A 20,105-nucleotide genomic window follows, 5' to 3' on the forward strand; every position below is an offset into this window, starting at 1 on the left:
AAATATGTAAGCTCAAAAGCTCAATTGCAATCATAGAAAACGCCAAATTGCCTTTGAATAATCAAAAGCGAGCAATTACGAAAAACGCATAAATTAAATTGCGGACTGAAAAAAATACTAAAACAGCTGTTGGCAAAATTAGAGTTCAACAAAAACGTATATTGATATGGCCTGCCCACATATACACTCCCACTCGCCATTATCCAGCATTGCTAATTTGCATTTATTTATTTTCTTTTTTTTTTTGCTGTGTGTGTGTGAATGGAAATTTTCAATGAAATTAAGCCGTGGGCGTTTATTATTTCTCTCGCTGTAAGTAAATAAAGCAAAATAAAAACAGAAATACAAATTAATACATGCACATTTATGTGTTGATATTTGCCAAACTGTAGTAATTTATTTGGCTTATGCACTGAGTTTAGCTATCAACCACAAGCGTGGTAAAAGACAATGAAAACTAATGTATAGCCCACATATAAAATTCCAACACATCACGGCACACAACAACGTTAGAGCTCGCCAACTAAAACCAGCGTCGTCATTACTTAGTATAAAGTAAAAACTAAATAAATCCAAATATAATATTGTGCATGCGGCACGTGAACTATATACTACGCTGTGCAGCAGCAGCAGTTTGACCGCAATGTCGCGCAATATGTGTGACTCGGCGCACTATGCCAAGCATTCAACGGCTAACCTACAGCAATGTTTGTGTTGCTCATGCTAAAGCCATGCCTGCATATAATGTGGCTAGTTTTTGTGCAGATATCGTCGGCGATAAAGAGCCATGTCATCAAATGGCTGACATTAGGCACTGAGAGAAAATTTATGTGGAATATATAGGTTCCTATTATTATATACTCCTATAGATATAATATGAAACGGAACTAAAAAGCTTGAAAATAATTTAATTTTATAAACTCTGTATTAATTGTTAATATTTAATTGCATAACACAAATCTGAAATATTTCCTGGTACGCTCTTTGTTGGTTTCCCAGAATTCGAAATCTTAAGAAAACTAATTATACCACAATAATAATATATTTTCATCTTTCTTTTAATATTATCCCAAAAACTCTCCTATGAAGTCAGTCACAACGAATTCATTATCAAGAAGTCCGAAAACCCGATTTTATGATTGACGGCATCTACCATTTCAATATTTTAGATTTTTAGTAAGCTTCGATAAAGTTAAAGAATCGGTACTCCACTTTTATGGCGCCTCGTTGAACAGTTATTAATACTATTGTCATTTGTGTCTTTGAAAAGTATTCTTTGCTAAATTCCAATTATGATTTTCCAATTATAATTTTGAAAAATGATGTAGAATTGACTGTTCATTTATAAAACGTCGTTCGTTCCATTTATGTAGATTGACAGTCGTTCGAACGCTGAATAAATGTCTCTGACCACCTTATATGGAGATATTGTAATCACAGATTCAGTATCATATATTCATAACACTATACGGCAAAATCGACTTTTTTTCTGGGCATTGAACCAAATAAAATTTATGCGGGAGGTTGAGTCATAAGTAAGAGAAGTACGAAGAGAAGACAGGCGAGCAAAAGTGAGAAGGCGCTTATCAAATAAAAAAAATTAAACAGACTCTCGGAAAAGAAACCCTACCAATGATAACGACCCCTGCAAACGTTTTAAGGATCACGATTTAAGTACCCTTAGTTGGGAAGTTGCCTCTGCCAGCTGGTTTATATTATCATACGCCTAAGGGCTGACGTCGCCGCCATCCAAGATTGGCGATGGACGGGACAAGGACGGCAGAAGTTGGGTTCGTATGACATCTCCTACAGTGGTAATATAAAGGAGCACAAATTCTGTTTTGGATTTGTGGTGGGAGAGAGATTCCGTCGCCGAGTCCTGGCATTCACCTCGGTGGATAACTTGTAGCCATAATCCGCATCAAAGCGAAGTTCTTCAACATATCGCAGAAGGACGATGTGACCGAAGATGCTTTCTATTAGCTGCCCTCGCCACGATTTCAAAATCGTGTTTGGTGATTTTAACGCTAGGGTGGGTAAAGAAGGAGTCTTTGGCACCACAGTCGGAAAATTCAGCCTCCTTGACGAAACATCTCCAAACGGCCTGAGGCTGATCGACTCCGCTGGACCCGAAATATGGTTGTCTGTAAAGAACCCCCGCCAACAAACACAAGGATAGTTTGACGTAGAAAAGCAATCGCAACAGACAGCCGAACGACATCCTAATCGGAAAGAGGCCGAAATACGTTAGTATGATAAGCTTGAACATTTGCCCGACGTGAGTAATGTTCGAAAATGTTATGAAAAATCCAAATAATCTTCAGCCAATATGAAAATCAAGGGTACATGATCCTCATTTATGTTTCCATTTCACTTGTTGAGTGAGGCGGGCAAATACCGAAATTAGTAAAAATTAAAAATCTCTCAGTGTAATTAATGTGCCACATAGTCATGACACTGAAGTGTATAAACCAAAAGGGACAGCATGAAACATTTGGTGACTGCAGTGCATTCCCGTCAAATAGCCATGTGTCCGCTTAGGCAGCGCATATTTTAGTAGTGTCAAGTCAACAGACAGCCAACGGCCAACATTCCAACTCACACTACTGACGCGCACTGGCGTATATGTACACTTGCAATTATGCAAAACACATACCAGTGCAGTGTGTGGGCCGAGGCGTGCCGTGCCGGCTAAACAGTCGCACACACGCGTGTGGTGGACCGCACCTAATGACAGCAACAATTTTACGCTCATATGACTTGTCGGCATTTTTCAGTTGACTTAGTTCATAAATTCGCTGCACACACGCACGCATACACCGAGTCAATACACTGTTGGTTTTTATACAATTGCAGGCTTATGTGAGTATATTCGAGTATAACTGTATTTTTATACAAACTAGTCTGCTATGTGTGTGCGGTTGTGTATATGAGTCTGTTATTAATACAAACAGCCGCGACTGCCAGTAGCTCAAAAGAAAACACAACAAAAACAAATACACTTTCAGCTGAAATTGCAAATTTTTGGCAGAAAATTTTTCCAGCGAAAGCCAATGTTCGATGATGAATTGCCGTTAGGTAGCACAAGGGGTTAAAGTGAGTATGAAAACAGCGGGGTGCAGATATATCAGCGCTGATTCCGGCTATATTAACACAATCACAAAGCTGCATGTGTGCATGCGTTGCATGTATACTTATACATGTACATACGGATATGACAAAGTGCCAGGATTTTGAAATAAAATATTGTTATATTGCGTGGAGGACGGGAAAGCTGAAAGCGAATGCGATGTGTGGCGCATCAAAGAAGACAAAAGGTCGTGTAACACGAGACGTTAATAAACATTGCAAACACAAAACCGGCTCTGTGGGTAAATGTTTGGTTGAAAATTTAAATATTCCTTAAATTCAATTATTCCAGGCAATGGAAAAAGAATTGCTGTCTGCCTATGCTGTCAAAGATATTATATTATTACGTAACTAAGTGAAAAGTTGACAAGTAATCGAAATCTTAATAAGGAATTATTTAAATTAAATATATCTGTGGTACTTGAAACTGTTTAACAAAGAGTTGACAAAGTTTTGGAACCTTTTTAATGGTAGAATAGTTATTTATTATGATGATTATGATTTTTGATATTGCCGATTTCTATCGAGATATGCAGCGCGAAATGTCGAAATTTCTGACTTATTCCCTCTTGTTGACTTTTTTAACAGGAAAGCGTTAGACTTTCGGCACCGATTTCTCATTTAGCTTAAGGGGTTGGGTGGGTTTCAGAGGTAGAAAAAGAGGGCATTTTTGATTTTTTTTTTAAATATACAGTCATATTAAACAATTCAGCATATTAAAGGTACATATTTAAAAAGTATTTAGTGAAATTTGTATTTAAAAATTTCGAACACTCAGCCGTTGTCAAATCATCTCCCATGACATGTCCAAAAAAATCTCTTGTCTCATGATTGCTTCATCTAAAAGCAATAAACCATAAAGCCTCTTATTAAAATTTGAATTTTTGAAAGACTTTGAACAAAACAACATATTTTTGGTTTGAATAATTTTGTTGCAATAAAAAAAATATTATTGATTTAAACTGACATTGCCTGATGGGCGGAACTTCCAAAGGGTCTATCTTATCTTATTATAGAACTTTATCGGATTTTAGATAGTATTTAATAAGATACATGTTTATACTATCGCAACAAAGTTGATAAGAGAGTATTATAGTTTTGTTCACATAACGTTTGTTTGTAACACCAAAAGCTAAAAGAGTTAGATATAGAGTAATATATATCAAAATGATCAGGATGACAATTAGATTTGAAATCCGGATGTCTGTCCGTCCGTCCGTCTGTCCGTCCGTTCGTCCGTCTGTGCAAGCGATAACTTTAGTTAAAATGGAGATATCCTAATGAAACTTGGTACACATATTCCTTGGCACCATGAGACGGTTGGTATTGATAAAATGATTGTAAAGTAAATGGGCGAAATCGGACCACTGCGACCCCCACAAAATGGAACATCTAATGTTATTAAATTCAATCGAATGGATGGAAAACCAAATACATATTAGTATATGCACACAAGCTAAATTTAAGAAAAAGTTTTCCGACTTTCACAAAGCAACAACCATTTAGCGGATTCGACTGAGATGTGGCATGATGTAGACTAAAGTAAGATTTAATGTTCCCGCCTTTGTCCCTGAAGTCATCAGATTTTTAGCAATTTCAACCTCTTCCTCTAAAAGGGAGGTGGGAGATAGACAGATAGGTATTAGGTAATCAATTCACCTCGGCTAACTGATTATATATATATATATATATAGCTTATAGCATCTACCAGTAGTATATGCAATTTTTGATTTGTTGAACTCTTGGAAGAAATATTGAAATAATAGTGAAAATGTGGTGGGGTATCCATTAATAATAATTATTATTAATGCTTCTAAAACTCAATCAATATAATCTGTAGACACATCTCTTATGGTTTGATTTGATAAAGTTATTGAATGTGGTTAAGATAAATAATTGAAATATGAAATATAGAATATTTATATGTTTAATGCAAAACGATGGAAAAAAATATTTACAACTGTATCCAATCAAGTATATATGTATGTATATATTTATATGTATTGAATAGTTTTGTAATAGCAAAATGTAGAACTGATGACAAAAAACCCAAAAACAAAGCACAACTCCCACTTCAGAACTGAAATTGCTGCCTCCAGGCGGAATACATAAACCAACTGACACAAACTGCGTATATGGCTTGGCTTGGGCTGCGAATAACTCTGTGGCTGCGACTACACCACTGGCGCTGTGGTGAATGTTGCTGTCATTGAGTTGGTTGGTGCGCTTCCAGTTTTCTAGTTTGCATATCACTTCGACGTATTCGGATTCAGATTTGCTGGCTTTGCCAGCGGCACATATACTCGAGTGTTGGTATTTAGTTTACCGTTACCAAATATTGTCTGTTTCCGTTGCCTATGCTTTCATAGCTGCTTACGTTTGATTCGTTGGCTATTCGCTTCTCGTTGCTGCGACTGGATTTCTGGCTGCCGGCGAACACACTTGATTGCCAATATTACTCGCGATAAATTGCGTGTAGCGAGCATAAGTGGCGAATGTGAAGTGTATACAAAGCAGCAGGCATTCATACACAATTGCACAATTGCACACTTACGGTTAAGCGCTGAATAGCAATACTCACAACTCGATATCGCGTGTAATGACTGGGAAAATTTTGGCATAGCATGCATTTCTGAAGCACGACCAGCAGAGAGTGCTTAACAGCAGATGCTGGGCAGTCGAACACTATCATGCGAATCAAATGAGTTTGGTTTTTGTGAAATATTTTAGGGATCTATTTGTATTTATTGTGAATTTGTTCGCTAAACTAAAAATGTATCAATATAGCTTTTAACACCCGATTTTTAATACCTGAAAAATCCTAATGAATCTCGTAATGTATCTTATGTTTCCTAATACTGGGATAAGATTGAAGAAATATCAGACGGAAACCTAGAAAACTAAAATTGATTGAAAAATTTACCCTATGAAAAGTATATGTATCCATCGTCAGTACGTTTTCCCTAAAATACACATTCACACATTTTTAAGCAAATTTTTTAGTACTTCACAAAATACGTCAGTGATGAATAATCGAAAATTTATTCGAACAAAGATAGTTATTTCAAAAAGCCAATATCTTTGCAGTTCCCTTTAATTTTAAATAGGACTGTTTCCATATTGAAGAAATTTTTCTTGAGTATCTTTAATAAAGACATGTAGACATACATATAGTGTCGATGGAAGCCATACATCAATATCACTCGAGTATAATACTAAGTCTCCCAGGCCATAAAAATGAATACCAATGTGTTATTTTGCAAATTAAACGTATAGAACATATTAACCGACATAAATGATATAAAATCAACCGAAAGTGTTCATATAAAATCAGTCTTATATGATATTTGTTGCCAAATTAAACACCATTCCCTAAACATTCGTTTGACCATACTTTCTATGACCTCTCTGATAATTATGTGCTTTCGTAGCACTATTAATTTGTTGGTAAAAGGACGTTTTCTAGACAATACTCAATAATACCAATATGTAATACCAACATATTATTTTATTTTTAATTTACATACATTTTAGCGTTATTAGGTACTGAAGGGAAAATATATTATTTAGTTAAATTTTTTGTACTATTGATATGGAAACTGGAAACAAAGTGGTAAGGTTTAAAGAAAATATTGAAGATTTTTCAAAAGGTTTTCACTTATACACAGCCGAAGCAATCTATGCTAACAGAATCTTACGTCGGTGAAATGATATACATTCATATGAATAACAAGCGAATGTCATGTAATGTTGTTTATTTGAATATAACGTATGTACGTATATATAATAAGAAAAAAGCAGAGCATTGTACTAATCCGTCGGCACGTACAGGATTTACCTGTACAATTGGCAGATTTATACGGATGATATGGCACACATAAAATATATACATACACATATACAAATATCAATCATTGGATATTTTTTAAACTGTAACATTTAATTCTTGAAACACTCAACAATTGGAATTATTTAATTAAGCTGAAACTATTTTCTATCGTTACAGCATTGGCGCTATGAGGAACCATCAAAACAGTCAAAAAGAATTTAGTAAAAACAGAAACCAACTACATTTAAATCTCATACGTTTCCTAACGAGAGACAAAGAGAAATAGAAATAATTCGCCCTTCCATCCAATCGAACAAATGAAGTGAATGAATTTGAACAACTTATAGACAGATAGTGTGTCTCTGGAACCAAATACTTGAAAGAAAAGAATATTTAGTTGTCTTTATAGAATCACTTAAAGAAATGCCATATTTCGAGCAGTGAAATTTAAGCAAAATCTCAATGTGAATTATGACACAACGTGTGCGAATAAATACGAGAATTAAAGTGAAGCGAACACATATCATGCTGCACACGCCTACACGCGCCTACAAATGCAAGTGCCAATGGATGTGCCACGAATAGGTGGCTGTACATAGCAAAGTGTGTGTTTGCTAAGCCAAGCGCATGTTGACATCACCGTTGGCGGAAAAACCCCAGCATGGCGCACAGAGAGCGTTGAGTAAATATACATACAAAAATACAAACGCGTGTGTTGAAGAAAACTAAAAAAACATTGTGTGTTTGTGCTAAATGTGTGTGCGAACCGCTGCATTTGTGTGAGTGAGCATAAGATGCTCGTGGTAGAAGTAAAACAAAGCAAAAACGGAAAATAAAAGTAAAAGTGTTTAACTCCGCAATGGATTTATGCTGATTGCACGGGATTACTGGATAAATTGGAAAGGCTTCAGCATGAATTCCATTCAATTTTTTATCGTCGCGCTTTTGGCAACTATCGGTAAGTAGCTGCTGATGACTTGGCCTTTGCATTAATGTCAATAAATATGTATGCAATATGTAAGGAATGTTTCTTAGTATACATGTATGTATGTATGATTTCAGGCATTGTTACTATGGTTTGCGGAATAAAGATTTTGCTTAAATGGTCCAATAAAGAGCCAGTTGAAGGCATAACGTTTCAAAGATTTAAATAAATGAATTTTTGAAATATTAGTTCCATTTATAATATTATCAATAATATGTATCGTACAACCATGAAAAACCAAACCAAAAAAAAAAAACAAGACTACGCAGATAATTCAATATAAATGAGTATTTATAGTCAAATTATCATGCTGAAAGTTTAGTCTTTTATCCTTCTTAGCCTAAAACATAGTAACAAAGGCATAGGATACAGACATCAAGAGCCAAACAACAGCAAACCATCATCTATTCGACACTTATCTACACTTCTGTTTGAACTGATTGCAAGTGAACAGACCAGCAGAGTTATAAGTAAACCTAACTAAAGTGGTATAAACGCTAACTATTCCATCTCTGTTTGATTATTTAAACCAGTCATTTAAACCAGTCATTACCTTCCATTAAATGTTCGTCAGTTTCTGAAGTCTAACGAATAAAAGATTTCTGGCATTTTACAATTTCTGAAATTTTCTTTCTATTTTATTGAGATATTTCTTATATCATAAAAGTCGTTTTACAATAGTATTTAGAGCATAAACACGTCCATATGTATGCATACATTCGCACAAGATCTTACCATTATCAGCACATATTATTAAAACAAATAAATATTTATAAATACTGTCTGTGCTTATGCATTAATAATAGGTTTCATAATGAATAAGTTCATGAAATCTACATATATACAGATATACAAATATTTCGCAATTAATATTGGTGGTTTTCCATTTAGCCTATTTATTTGCAAACCTAATGCATAAAATAAATAAATAATATGTTTTCAATTAAAATAATTACTTTAGATGCTTAAACTGCAGTAAAATATAATTGCAAGCAGAGTTCATATATGTGCTATATATAGACACATGCAGAGGAAATGATTATTTTAATTATTATTGTTTTTAGTGAACTAACAAACACCAACACTATTATCAGTTCTAAATTGATCTATGTTGTAAGTAGTAAGAAAAGTTATTTATTCGATTTTGATTCTTTCAAGGTATCTCGTGAAATTTTCTGTTTTTATTTTAATTATTTCCGATATATTTTTCGATTAATAATCTGGTAACAGGAATCATGCTGCATTTAGCATTATCAATCTAGTCTTCGCTCCAAATTTTTCATATATACGATCCACTGAGAGTGTCGCGCTTTTCGGTACTTCTTGCTTCAGAGTCTTAATTAATTGAATTAATTATTTGAAAATTTTACTCTATTAAAAATTAATTTAAAATCTTGAATGTTAATGATATTTGATATGGAAAAAAATTGTATGCGCACCACCACTATTGACCACTTATCAGCCGTTTCCACCTAAAGTCAGTTTGTTTAAATTGGACCTTCGTTAAGACTAAACCATAAGATGGCAACAATAACTTATAACAATGCTATGGCAAGATGATTGACGATTTCGACTATTTTTGGACCAACGGTTTCACAAATAGTTAAAAAAGGTGAATGTTTTCAAATCCTGACGTTTCATTTGAAGTGGGCGTGGTTGAAATCTGGTTTTGCCATATAAAATACCAGGAGATTAACTGACCAACAGCGGGACCATGTCCACTTTTCAAAAAGTTTTAAAACCATTTGCCTACCTCAAGGTAGCGCTTTCGTGGATAGACAGACATTCTGAAATCAATTTGTCTCAACATCCTCTATATCTAACACTTTTAGGTGGACACAACTGTTGTTATCAATATGTTGCAAAAGTATTTAAGCAAATCAAAGACTTTAGTATAATATCTGAGCAAAACAGTAATAATTTTTGGGGAAAATAAATAAAATATAACCGTTGTTTAAAATAATTTATATGTATGAACAAATTGGCAAATCAAAATTTTATAACAAAATTCAGCGGAACCAAGTTCGTACGCTTATTATAAATAAATGCTCACTGTATTTGTCGGAAAAACCATATATTATTGATCCTTATTATTATGATTTGCATTTGCATATGCTTTTAAATATTTAGGTAACCATCTATAGCAATTTATAAATTATAAATTACGTTTTAACTTCTGCAGCATATTATTCACCGTTAAATAAACTGTTTGATAAACAGTTGTACATAAACATGTTTCATTGAAATGGTTTATTTGTGAATTTTCGAAATAATAACTGAATTGCAACAATTGTCGTTTATGAATGTAAATATATGTAATTGCCTGCGCTGTTTTTTAATCAAATATGCAGCGTTCTCATCTGTATATGTATATTTGTATGTATGTGTAACGCCATAACCTTTGTGTAGGTAAACAAAAGCCTTGTGGCCAACGGTGTTTATTTAATCTGCGGCAAAACAAAAACACCAAGAGATACACACAAACAGTTTGTGCAAAAAACGTGCAACGCTAAAATTGCAACAAAACAATTTGACAGTTAAGCAATTAATTTAATGGAGTTCATGGCATTAAGGGCATTCGTATGGACAAAAATATGGCGCCAGTACAGGGTGTCTAAAAGGATGTGCTTTATAGAAATTTTTCAAATTATATTCTCCGAGCTTCGTATTATCTCCACCAAGCAATATAAATGTCCTCATATGAAACCCATTGAAACACCCTGTATGCAGTGGACTACATATGTTCCTCCATGCAAAAATATTTGCGTTTTTCTCTGCAAAAGTTTTGTTTTAAAAAATTATTTCAATTTGTGGAATATAAAAATTGTCGGTTTGCAAATTATGGCAATGATAAATGGCGGTTTTTATGGCGTGTTTATATTTTTCATCCACTTAATAGGTAATATTTTTCGACACCTAAGTGCTTCTTGTACCATTTTTTCCGCATTTACAAAATATCACCAAATTATACCATTTTGATTGCATATATTTTCATAACACTTGTATTGGTGAAAAAAAAACAGTGTGGAACCTTTACATTTCATTATGAATTATATGTGCAATTTGTATTCTTAATTTTGAGCAAGTACAGAGAATCATTTTCCTTTTTGTGTAATAAATCTATTATCAATTACTAATATCCAATTGTTTATGCATCTAAATATATATGGATAGTAGAAGTAGAACATGAGTAGTTTGTAGCATGAACCTTCGTAGTAAAGTATAAAAGACTTATCGATCTACATAGCTGTCTGACGTAAAGTCTTTCTTTAAAACAATTAACGTTTTCATTGCCAAATTTTTCTAAATTATCAAAACTTTTTTAAATGTGTATGTGTGCGTTTTCGTTTCGAAAAAATTATAATTAAATTTGCTTATGTATATAAAAAAGTTTAAGCTTTGTAAACTGTGAATAAATCGCATGAACAAATACCAATATTTACATGACAGGTGTTAATCGTCGAATTAGTATCCTAAAAATATCAAAATAAATGATGATTAGTTGTGCTAACAAAAAATAAATTGGCATATTGTTGTACATAAACACAAAAACATAAAATTAATTGCAAGTGTGAAAATGTCACTCATACGCCACGGACCCAAGTAGAGCAGAAAGTATATTAAAGTATTCGCCATTTTTTGTTTTTAACTAAATTGTTTTTTATTATTGTTTATACATATATTATATTTTATAATACATATTAGTGAACTCGTCACTTACCACTTGTTCCTTTTTTCCACAACACTAATTGAAAAAAAAAATTATTTACGATTTATAACAATTTTTATTTTACAATAAATTTGAGTTCACAGGAGTTGATATATTGAATTAGATATTAAATAAGGGTAATTAAAAAACCACGACGAAGTCTACGGCGATATGGTTTTACTCGGAGTCGATAGCAAAAAGCTGGTTCTTTTTTGATCGTTGATCTTTTTTGTTAACGTAAAAGTCTCCAGTTTGATGTTCTCAAGTTGGTGTGTGTTTGTGTGTGTTGATGTGTAAAGTTCTCGTGAGAGATGTATGCGTGTGTGTTAATGTGGACGGTAGGTGATGCTATGGTGAGTATGGTAGACGGGGCCGATGCTCATATATACACATATATATCTCGCTGTTATTTAAACAAAAAAATGAATGCACTTACTTTAAATATGAGTATAAGACATATGTATGACTTAGGCATAGGCCAGTATTTATATAAAATAATAAAAACTTTATTAAAGAATATGGATTCACTTAGATAAGTTTTTTTTGTTTCAACACGGCAAATGATTTTGTGCAGTCGTATAGAAACCATTAATTCTTATTGAGAGGCTTAATTCAGGGGTTAGGTAAGTTTCAAAATTAAAAAATTAAAAAAAAAATTGTTTTGGTCTTATTAAAGAGTACAATATATTTAAAATCCAAATCCAAATCCCAAAATATCAAATCAATCCGAGTCATATTTTAAGAGATATACCCTTTGGAAGATCCGCCCATCAGCCCACGTCAGTATGAATGTAAAACTTTAAACGTTTTATCTCAAATAACGTTATCTAGTTAATAAATGAAGGGTTTTTTATTTTTATTACAACTATTTTTTCGAGCTCATATATGGCAAATAAGTGAATTTTTGGAATAAAAATCTGATTCAAATTCAAATATTTTATTTTTCCTTCGTTCATTAACTAGGATTATCCACTTACTATCAAAATGTTTTTGGTTTATTGAATTTGGATGAACCAAAAATTAGTTATGATGTCCACGGCAAGACCTTTTTTTTGGATACGTCATGGGAGATGCGGTGCCAAAGGCTGAGTTTTCGGAATTTGTAAATAAAAATTTCACAAAATACTGTTTAAATGTCGGATATACTTAATTTTTCAAATGAAATACAGTGGTTTCCGAAATAACGAATATTCGTTTTAACGAAACCCGCTTATAACGAAGAAGCAAATTTGTTACATTGAGTACCTTAAATAACGAACATCGGGGATTTGTAAGTACTCGGTTTAATGAACAACATGAACAAGATATATGAAGAAAGAGAAAAAAATCAAATAACTTCGAACCAGAATTAAAAATGAAACTTGAAAAAAATAAAAAAGTGCAAATTGAAAAAATGTTGAATTTTATAAAAAAAGCTTAAAATTATTGGTCTGCACCAAATATAAATATAAGTGTCAGAATTGGTCCATTTTGGAAGAATTTATTGGATTTCAACTGTTTTGTTATGTTTTTTATTTTTTAACAAATAATTAATAATTAATAATTTATGCAATTTACGGCAATTTACGGATATTTAACACATTTTTATTGAAAAGGCATACTTCTAAGTGAGTACTCGAATTAACGAAAAATTCGATATAACGAACAGGCCTGACAATTAATGTGTTCGTTATTTCGGAAAACTACTGTACATGATTGTATATATAAAATAAAAATTGTAGAAATATCCTCAGTTTTAACCTCTGAAACCCACCTAACCCCTTAAGTCAGTAACTTAAATCTGTATTGTTTCTGATAATATCAACAACTTATTTATTTAATATCCATGCATTTTAATGGGCATATATTTTAGCATTAGTTGCTGTGTCCCGTTTGATTTTTGTAAATGGTTACAACTAACCAAATTATCTCAAATCACATTTTATACGAAAATGCAGCTCAAAAATCATACCGGTCATTAGGGCGAGAGCTCATGTATTCTAGTATTCTTCACTTGCTGATTATATTGCAATGAGATTCCTAAAACGAAGTAGAATACGCCTTGGTATACATTCAGGCAAGATCAAATTGTCAACTAAACACTTCCACTCTTATTGATATTTCACTGTGCTTTTACAAATTATCACTATATATCGTGTATAGCAATGTTTTTTTGTAGAATCTAAGAATACATAAATATTACTTAAAAATCTATATTTTTACAAAAATTTAAAGAAGAAATAAATTGCACAATACAGCAAACTCGCGGAAGAACAAGCATTTCCACTTACACCATGCAATTTCGCACATCTGCTCTATAATAATGGGAATAAATATATAAATTTTTTTCGAATTTGAACAGAGCAATTCAGTTGTCGACAATTCACTTCATCTATTCGCCAAGAATGAGCGCTTTATGCTGTCATTGGCGATTTTGTTTTCAAATTGTCGATTAGCATAACATACATACGGACAACATGCATATGCACGAGCATAGCAAACTTATGCGCGTCTGTAAAAATCCGCATAAAAATATACGCAAACATCAAAGCGGGCACACACACATACTCGTTCATTCATACATATGCATGTGCATGTGTGTGCAGTTATAAATGCAGACTGGCGTTGACCACTCGTTTTTGTTATAAAAAATCGCTTATGCAGCTGAGCTCTGCTTCTGATTGCTCGTGCTTTATTGATCTCTTATTCAGTGAAATGAGATGGCGAAAATATTCAACAGAAACCGACAGCCACAGCTGTCTGTGTACTTCAGTACATAACTATGTGAGTATGAACTATTCTATATGTACATATGTATATATCATATATACTCGTATATTACTGTCTACTCCGTAGCGTGTCAATGCATTGACTGCATTTTTAACTCATTTCCATGCACATTTTTCTTGTAATTCCTCCTCACTGTTATATATTTTATTAATGTGTGTGTACGTATTTATGTACATATGTAAATTCAAAGCATTTCAGCTGAATTTTCTCTGCGCTTACTTTGCTCCATCCTTTTTGTTAGCTTCATAAATCATCTCGAAATGTCAGTGTGCGCTCATCTGGTTGCATCTCCATCCATTTTCACACATTCGCATTTAATGCTTTGCATTGAGTTGTCGACGCGAATACGTAGATTTCGTAAGTGGTCATATCTCTTGACGTTTGGCTATGGATATATGTCATTCTTGTCTAAATTACTTTATTTCAAGGAGGAAAGATAATTATGCTTTACTAGCTGCAACAAAGTGGTAAATTTCGGTTTTGGATACATCAGTATTAAATATATGGTGAGATTCGGAAAGCTGGTGGACACAATCTCTTTACAGTGGCTCGGTACATACGAATTGGTTTTAAAGTTTGTGATTTAAAATTTAAAAAAATTATGCATATATTTTGTCTTATAATATGTATGTGTATGGCTATTTAGTTATTTATTGGTGATTTTTAACATATCGATTTCTTGTTAAAATATATTCTTGAAAAAAAAAATATCATCACAAATCCACTGAAAAACTGCATTTAAAATTTGATATCCAATATATGTGTTTTTCCATACAATAACATTTTTCTAAATGAACATATCCACTAGTAATAAGAAGCCAAAATTTATCAAAAAAAAAAAATGATAAAAGTGTGATACTAGTTCAGAATTCAATTTAATAAACAACTTTTTGGTTTATGTAAATTCACAGACAAGTTTTTTGGTTGCATTTTACTCAGGTTTCGCACTCATTTTTTGTTTTCTGACTTTTTGGTATGCTTCAACTACTCGAAACAGTTTGCCAAATAAACATTTTCAAAAAATTTCAATAATTGTTTTCTGACTAGTTCGATTTGCACTGGAAGTTTCTCATTGTAAACTAACATATTTTTCATTCATAAATTTTGTATGTTTCACCGCAAATGTGGAATATGGAAGTTTTTAACGAACATGGAAAGCAATGTTTGAATTTAAATATATTATACAGAATTTATTTTTTGTTTTTCTAGCATATTAGTATTTCTATGATTTCCGAAAATTGGAACTAAAAATTTACCAGCACATGTCCTTAATTCTTTTGAAAAACCATTTAAAAGATTTTATATTTCGATAATCAGGACTACGAATATGAAATAATTTTTAGTGAACACGCAGCAGCATTATTTATTGCCATTATAACTGAAGGGAAGATTTTAAGTTCCCTTTTCAATTAAACCCGATTCGAATCACACATTAGACATTCACGATTCTGTTTGTTCTTAAGTTCTTTCAGTCTGTACGATGTAGTAATATTATTGTGCTTTTAGTTTTCAGTACCTATCGTATACAAAAACTCTTGAATACTGAATGGACACTGGAAATATTAATATCTAAAGGGTGTGTCATATTTTACATTGGTATAGAAATATTTTATATAAATAGCATTGCAATTCACAAAATCACGAAATTTTTCAATTCAATAAAATTCTAACCATGAATCGTCTCGCATCTAAACAATGTTCTGAAATAAGTACATTTTCACACATCTGGGCGGTTTAAAAAGCCAAAAAAAAAACAAACAAAAATCTATTAAAGGTCCATGTAATTCCATTATATGACTGTTACGGTCAAAACATAAAGAGTCGAACCGGGCAAGCAAGCAAAGGGCTTGTGGAATGTTTATTGATCATCCATAATTCCACATCTGACCTAAATTTTTTTAAAAGACCTATTGTATGCCGGCAATCCATAGATTATTAACAAGCTTAAGATAAAAATTTGTCTAGATCATTGTTAAACCTCGGAAGCAACTGGAAATAAGGGTAATGTATCATCATGCTATCAAATCAATAGATATGGACATTTGACTTATGTTTTAGTATAAAATAATCTAACCAAAGTTGCAAATATCGAAGGTCCAAAATAATCAGGAATTTACAAATCGACAAAGAATATGGCACACCCTGTACAAATCTCCCGCTAATGCACGTGAGCGCATATCATTTGCTAAGCAGCCAGCCAAGCGTAGACAAATAAAACTTTTAACTTTAGAAAAATGCACAAAAACATTAAATGAAAAACAAAATGTTTCAATAAAATTTCCAGCACTTACAATACGAACACGAACGATTGTACGACATGTCAGATTCAGCATGCATGCTTGCACAGCTATGTATGTAGTACTACGAGTATTTGCAGAAACTTGTCTGTGTACTAGATATTTATGTAGGCGAGCATGCAGGAATAAGTGCTGGCAAAGTACGCTTGAACAATTCGCAAATGCAGCTCAAATCTCAAAGCGCGCAAAACTCAACTTGCAACGAAATGAAATCACCAACTTTATGGATTTTATTTGGAGAAAAATCTGCGTGTCGAATTGAGCCACATGCTCATAACTGCACATACACACACACACGTATATGTATTATATATATGTATGGATGCACATTTGAAATGCCGTAAGCGTGTACCTAAGTACATACTCACACTCATAGCAACAGCACAAAAGCCCGACACATGAGCAGGAACTTTTTAGCTGAGGCACACACACATTCACGTGTATTTGTGACGATGGAAAGTTGTGAACCTTTTAAATAAAATAAAGTCATTTAAAGTGATCTGATATCAGATACTTACTTTTTGATTCGCTCGCTCATTCGTTCGTTCGCTTCACGCTTCAACGTAAGCCACCGCATCCCTCTACTGCCGTTATGCCCGCCCGCCCGGCTTTAAGCGTTTTATTTTATGAAACGTTAAGCCAAGCTGCCCGATGCGCTTGCACGCTAGCACTGACTCAGCGCGGACACGATAATACCAAGTTGATAGCAGATAAACAGATATTGAAGATACGTTAAATATGTTTGTTGCGGAAAAGTTGGACAGCGATTGCGTCGGGCAAGTTGATGGCACAGCAGACGACGGTGGTGGCGTGCACGCGACCGTCGTAGCGCCGCCATGCTCCTGTCAAAAACTTTTTTAATTCCATTTGATGTCAAAACTTATTATAAGAAAAATTCGGGCTGGTCATTGGATATCGATGAAGCATTTGAGCATAGTTTGTTTGCTGTTTGTTTGTGTAATATGCGCTAATATAAATATTTGCAAGCGGTCTTTATGTGCGTTGACTGGCGGTTTGCGGAGTAGAAGTAAAAACAATTTTAGTCATAAGTTATTGCGATGGAATAAGTCACTTACAGGCATCGAAGAAACTTGCAGGCAGCAATTTTAATTTCACGGAGAGAGATTAAACATTAATTTTACTGTTGCTGCTGATTTTACTTCAAAGCCATATTCTGGCCTTTGCATCTTCTATAAATACATAAATATATTATAAAGGTATGTATAGAGCAGAGAAGGACCAACACTGTTTGTAGAACCAAATACGGATTAAAGAATTAAAGTAATTTAAAGATCATCAAGTACTAATCTGATTAGAAAGTTGCAGTAATTAACATGGCGTTGCGCTTGCAGTTGTTACATCGTTTTGAAAACATCTATCCCAAGTGTGTTTTAAATTTTGTCGATGGAATCTACTTTACTTGAAATTTTGTTTTAAAAATTTTGTTTTTGTTTTAAAATGACGAATTGTGGCAACGTTTCTAGAACTACGAATGAGTCCGACGAACGGATGATGACACGAACGGATTGCGACGCCATCGACCTCAAAAACATATGCAAACCGAAAGAAATCGATGAAATGTTGTACGAAAATCGTGGATGGTAGAATGAATGATCTCAATTAGTTCATTTTAAGACCTAATAGTTTATCAAGAATTCCGCAAGAATTCCGAATTTACCGAATTTATGGCTAAATAGGTAAGGAACGGCTAAGTTAGGGTGGAATCGAACATTTTATACTCTCGAAATTTATTGCTGTAGTTTTATTAGGATAACACATTATTCGACCCCTATATTCGGCATAAAGTCCAATATAATAACGAAAATCATCATATATAGTATATAAGGGATGAGGTAATTCCTGAAGCGATTTTGCTCATTTTCACCATCAAAATAAACTATATCAAAGACTATATGCTCTCTTAATTTTGTTACGATATCTCACATATTATTCGGTATATGCGGGATAAAACCCACCATATTTTTGTAAACCCTATAATTAGGTATATGGGAGCTGGGGGAAGTTATGACCCGATTTTAATAATTTTTTGTATAGAGACACATTATTAGAAGAAAAAAAACATCCTCTGAATTACATTAAAATATCTTAATGATATTTTCAGTGAAAAATTATCTTTAGGCACTGAATGCTTCATGCTCCATATCTGGGAACTTGAAAAGTTGTAATCCGATTTCGGCAATTTTTCCACAAGTGGATGTGGCGATGATATAAAGAATTTGTGTAAAGTTGTATTGTGCTATCTTCATCGGTTCCTTAGGTATACATTATAAAGTGAAAGAATCAGATGGAATTCAAAATTGAGTTATATGGGAAGAAGTCTTGGTTGTGAACCGATTTCGCCCATTTTACATCCGTATCATCAGGGTGTCAAGAAAGTATTACGTACGGGTTTTGAAATCGGTCGTGTAGTTTCTAAGATATAGTTTTTGACCCATACGTACGAAAAACTTATTAGGGGGCGGGGCCTCGCCTACTTAAAAAAAATACATACAAATATTCACCTTGAAATTTTGTGTTAATGCTCCCTAATGCGATCTCTTATACCAAATTTCTCTTTTATAACTTTATTTATGGCTTAGTTATGAACCTGTATAAGTTTTCGGTTTTCCCCATTTTGTGGGCGAGGCAATTGTCCGATTCAGATTTCAACATTTTCAACAGCAACACTCTTACGGTCCCAAGGAACATGTGTACCAAGTTTCGTCAGATATCTTAATTTTTGCTCAAGTTATCCGTTACGGACGCAGTTATTTGGCTTTTACGAAATTTTCATCAATTAAGTGAACCAACTTGGTGCATATAGTTTCATATAACAGATTACTCACTGCATCGCTAAATTTTCAATGGATTCCACTGTTTTTAATGACCTGAGCATATTTTTCAAAATCTTTATAATTTTTCCATAACAAGTCTGCGAGTGTTTTAAGATTCAACAAGATAAGCGCCTAAAGCGCACTTCATCGTTGAAACCTGCCACAACAGTTCTTGTTTATTTCGCCAGCGCTTTGTTTTTCATATTTATAATAGCTTTAACAAACAACCAACAGTTCATCAGCAGTCAAATAGCTACTTCATCTGCAGTTGGCCGTAAGGCGGCAGTCGTCAGTGCGCCAGACAACATAGCAAAGGAAAACTTTATACGGCCCGCAGTCCAGTCCAAAATGAGTAAGCAACTGAATGATTGAGTAAATGAACGAATAAATTAGTAAGTGAGTAAGTCCGACGGCCAAGAGCGAAAGTTTATTATGAACTAAATAACTGCGTCGGACATCATCTCGCAGCTACTACTACTACTCATACATGCCATAGCTAACCAACGTGGCAGGCAAATGGACGCAGCAAACCAAACCGCCAACGCCACGCTCC

General features: G+C 33.5%; 1 protein-coding gene across 1 annotated transcript in view; it reads left to right on the forward strand.

Moving 5' to 3' along the window:
* The window catches only part of Fas3 (uncharacterized), a 116,977-nt gene that overhangs the window by 4,701 nt on the left and 92,171 nt on the right, over positions 1-20,105 (forward strand). The window contains exon 2 of the mRNA XM_054233716.1: positions 7,136-7,916. Coding sequence (XP_054089691.1) covers positions 7,826-7,916 — 91 coding nt within the window. The 5' untranslated portion in view covers positions 7,136-7,825. The remainder of the gene's footprint in view (positions 1-7,135; positions 7,917-20,105) is intronic.

Source organism: Zeugodacus cucurbitae, chromosome 2, assembly GCF_028554725.1.
Source record: "Zeugodacus cucurbitae isolate PBARC_wt_2022May chromosome 2, idZeuCucr1.2, whole genome shotgun sequence".
Taxonomy (NCBI): domain Eukaryota; kingdom Metazoa; phylum Arthropoda; class Insecta; order Diptera; family Tephritidae; genus Zeugodacus; species Zeugodacus cucurbitae.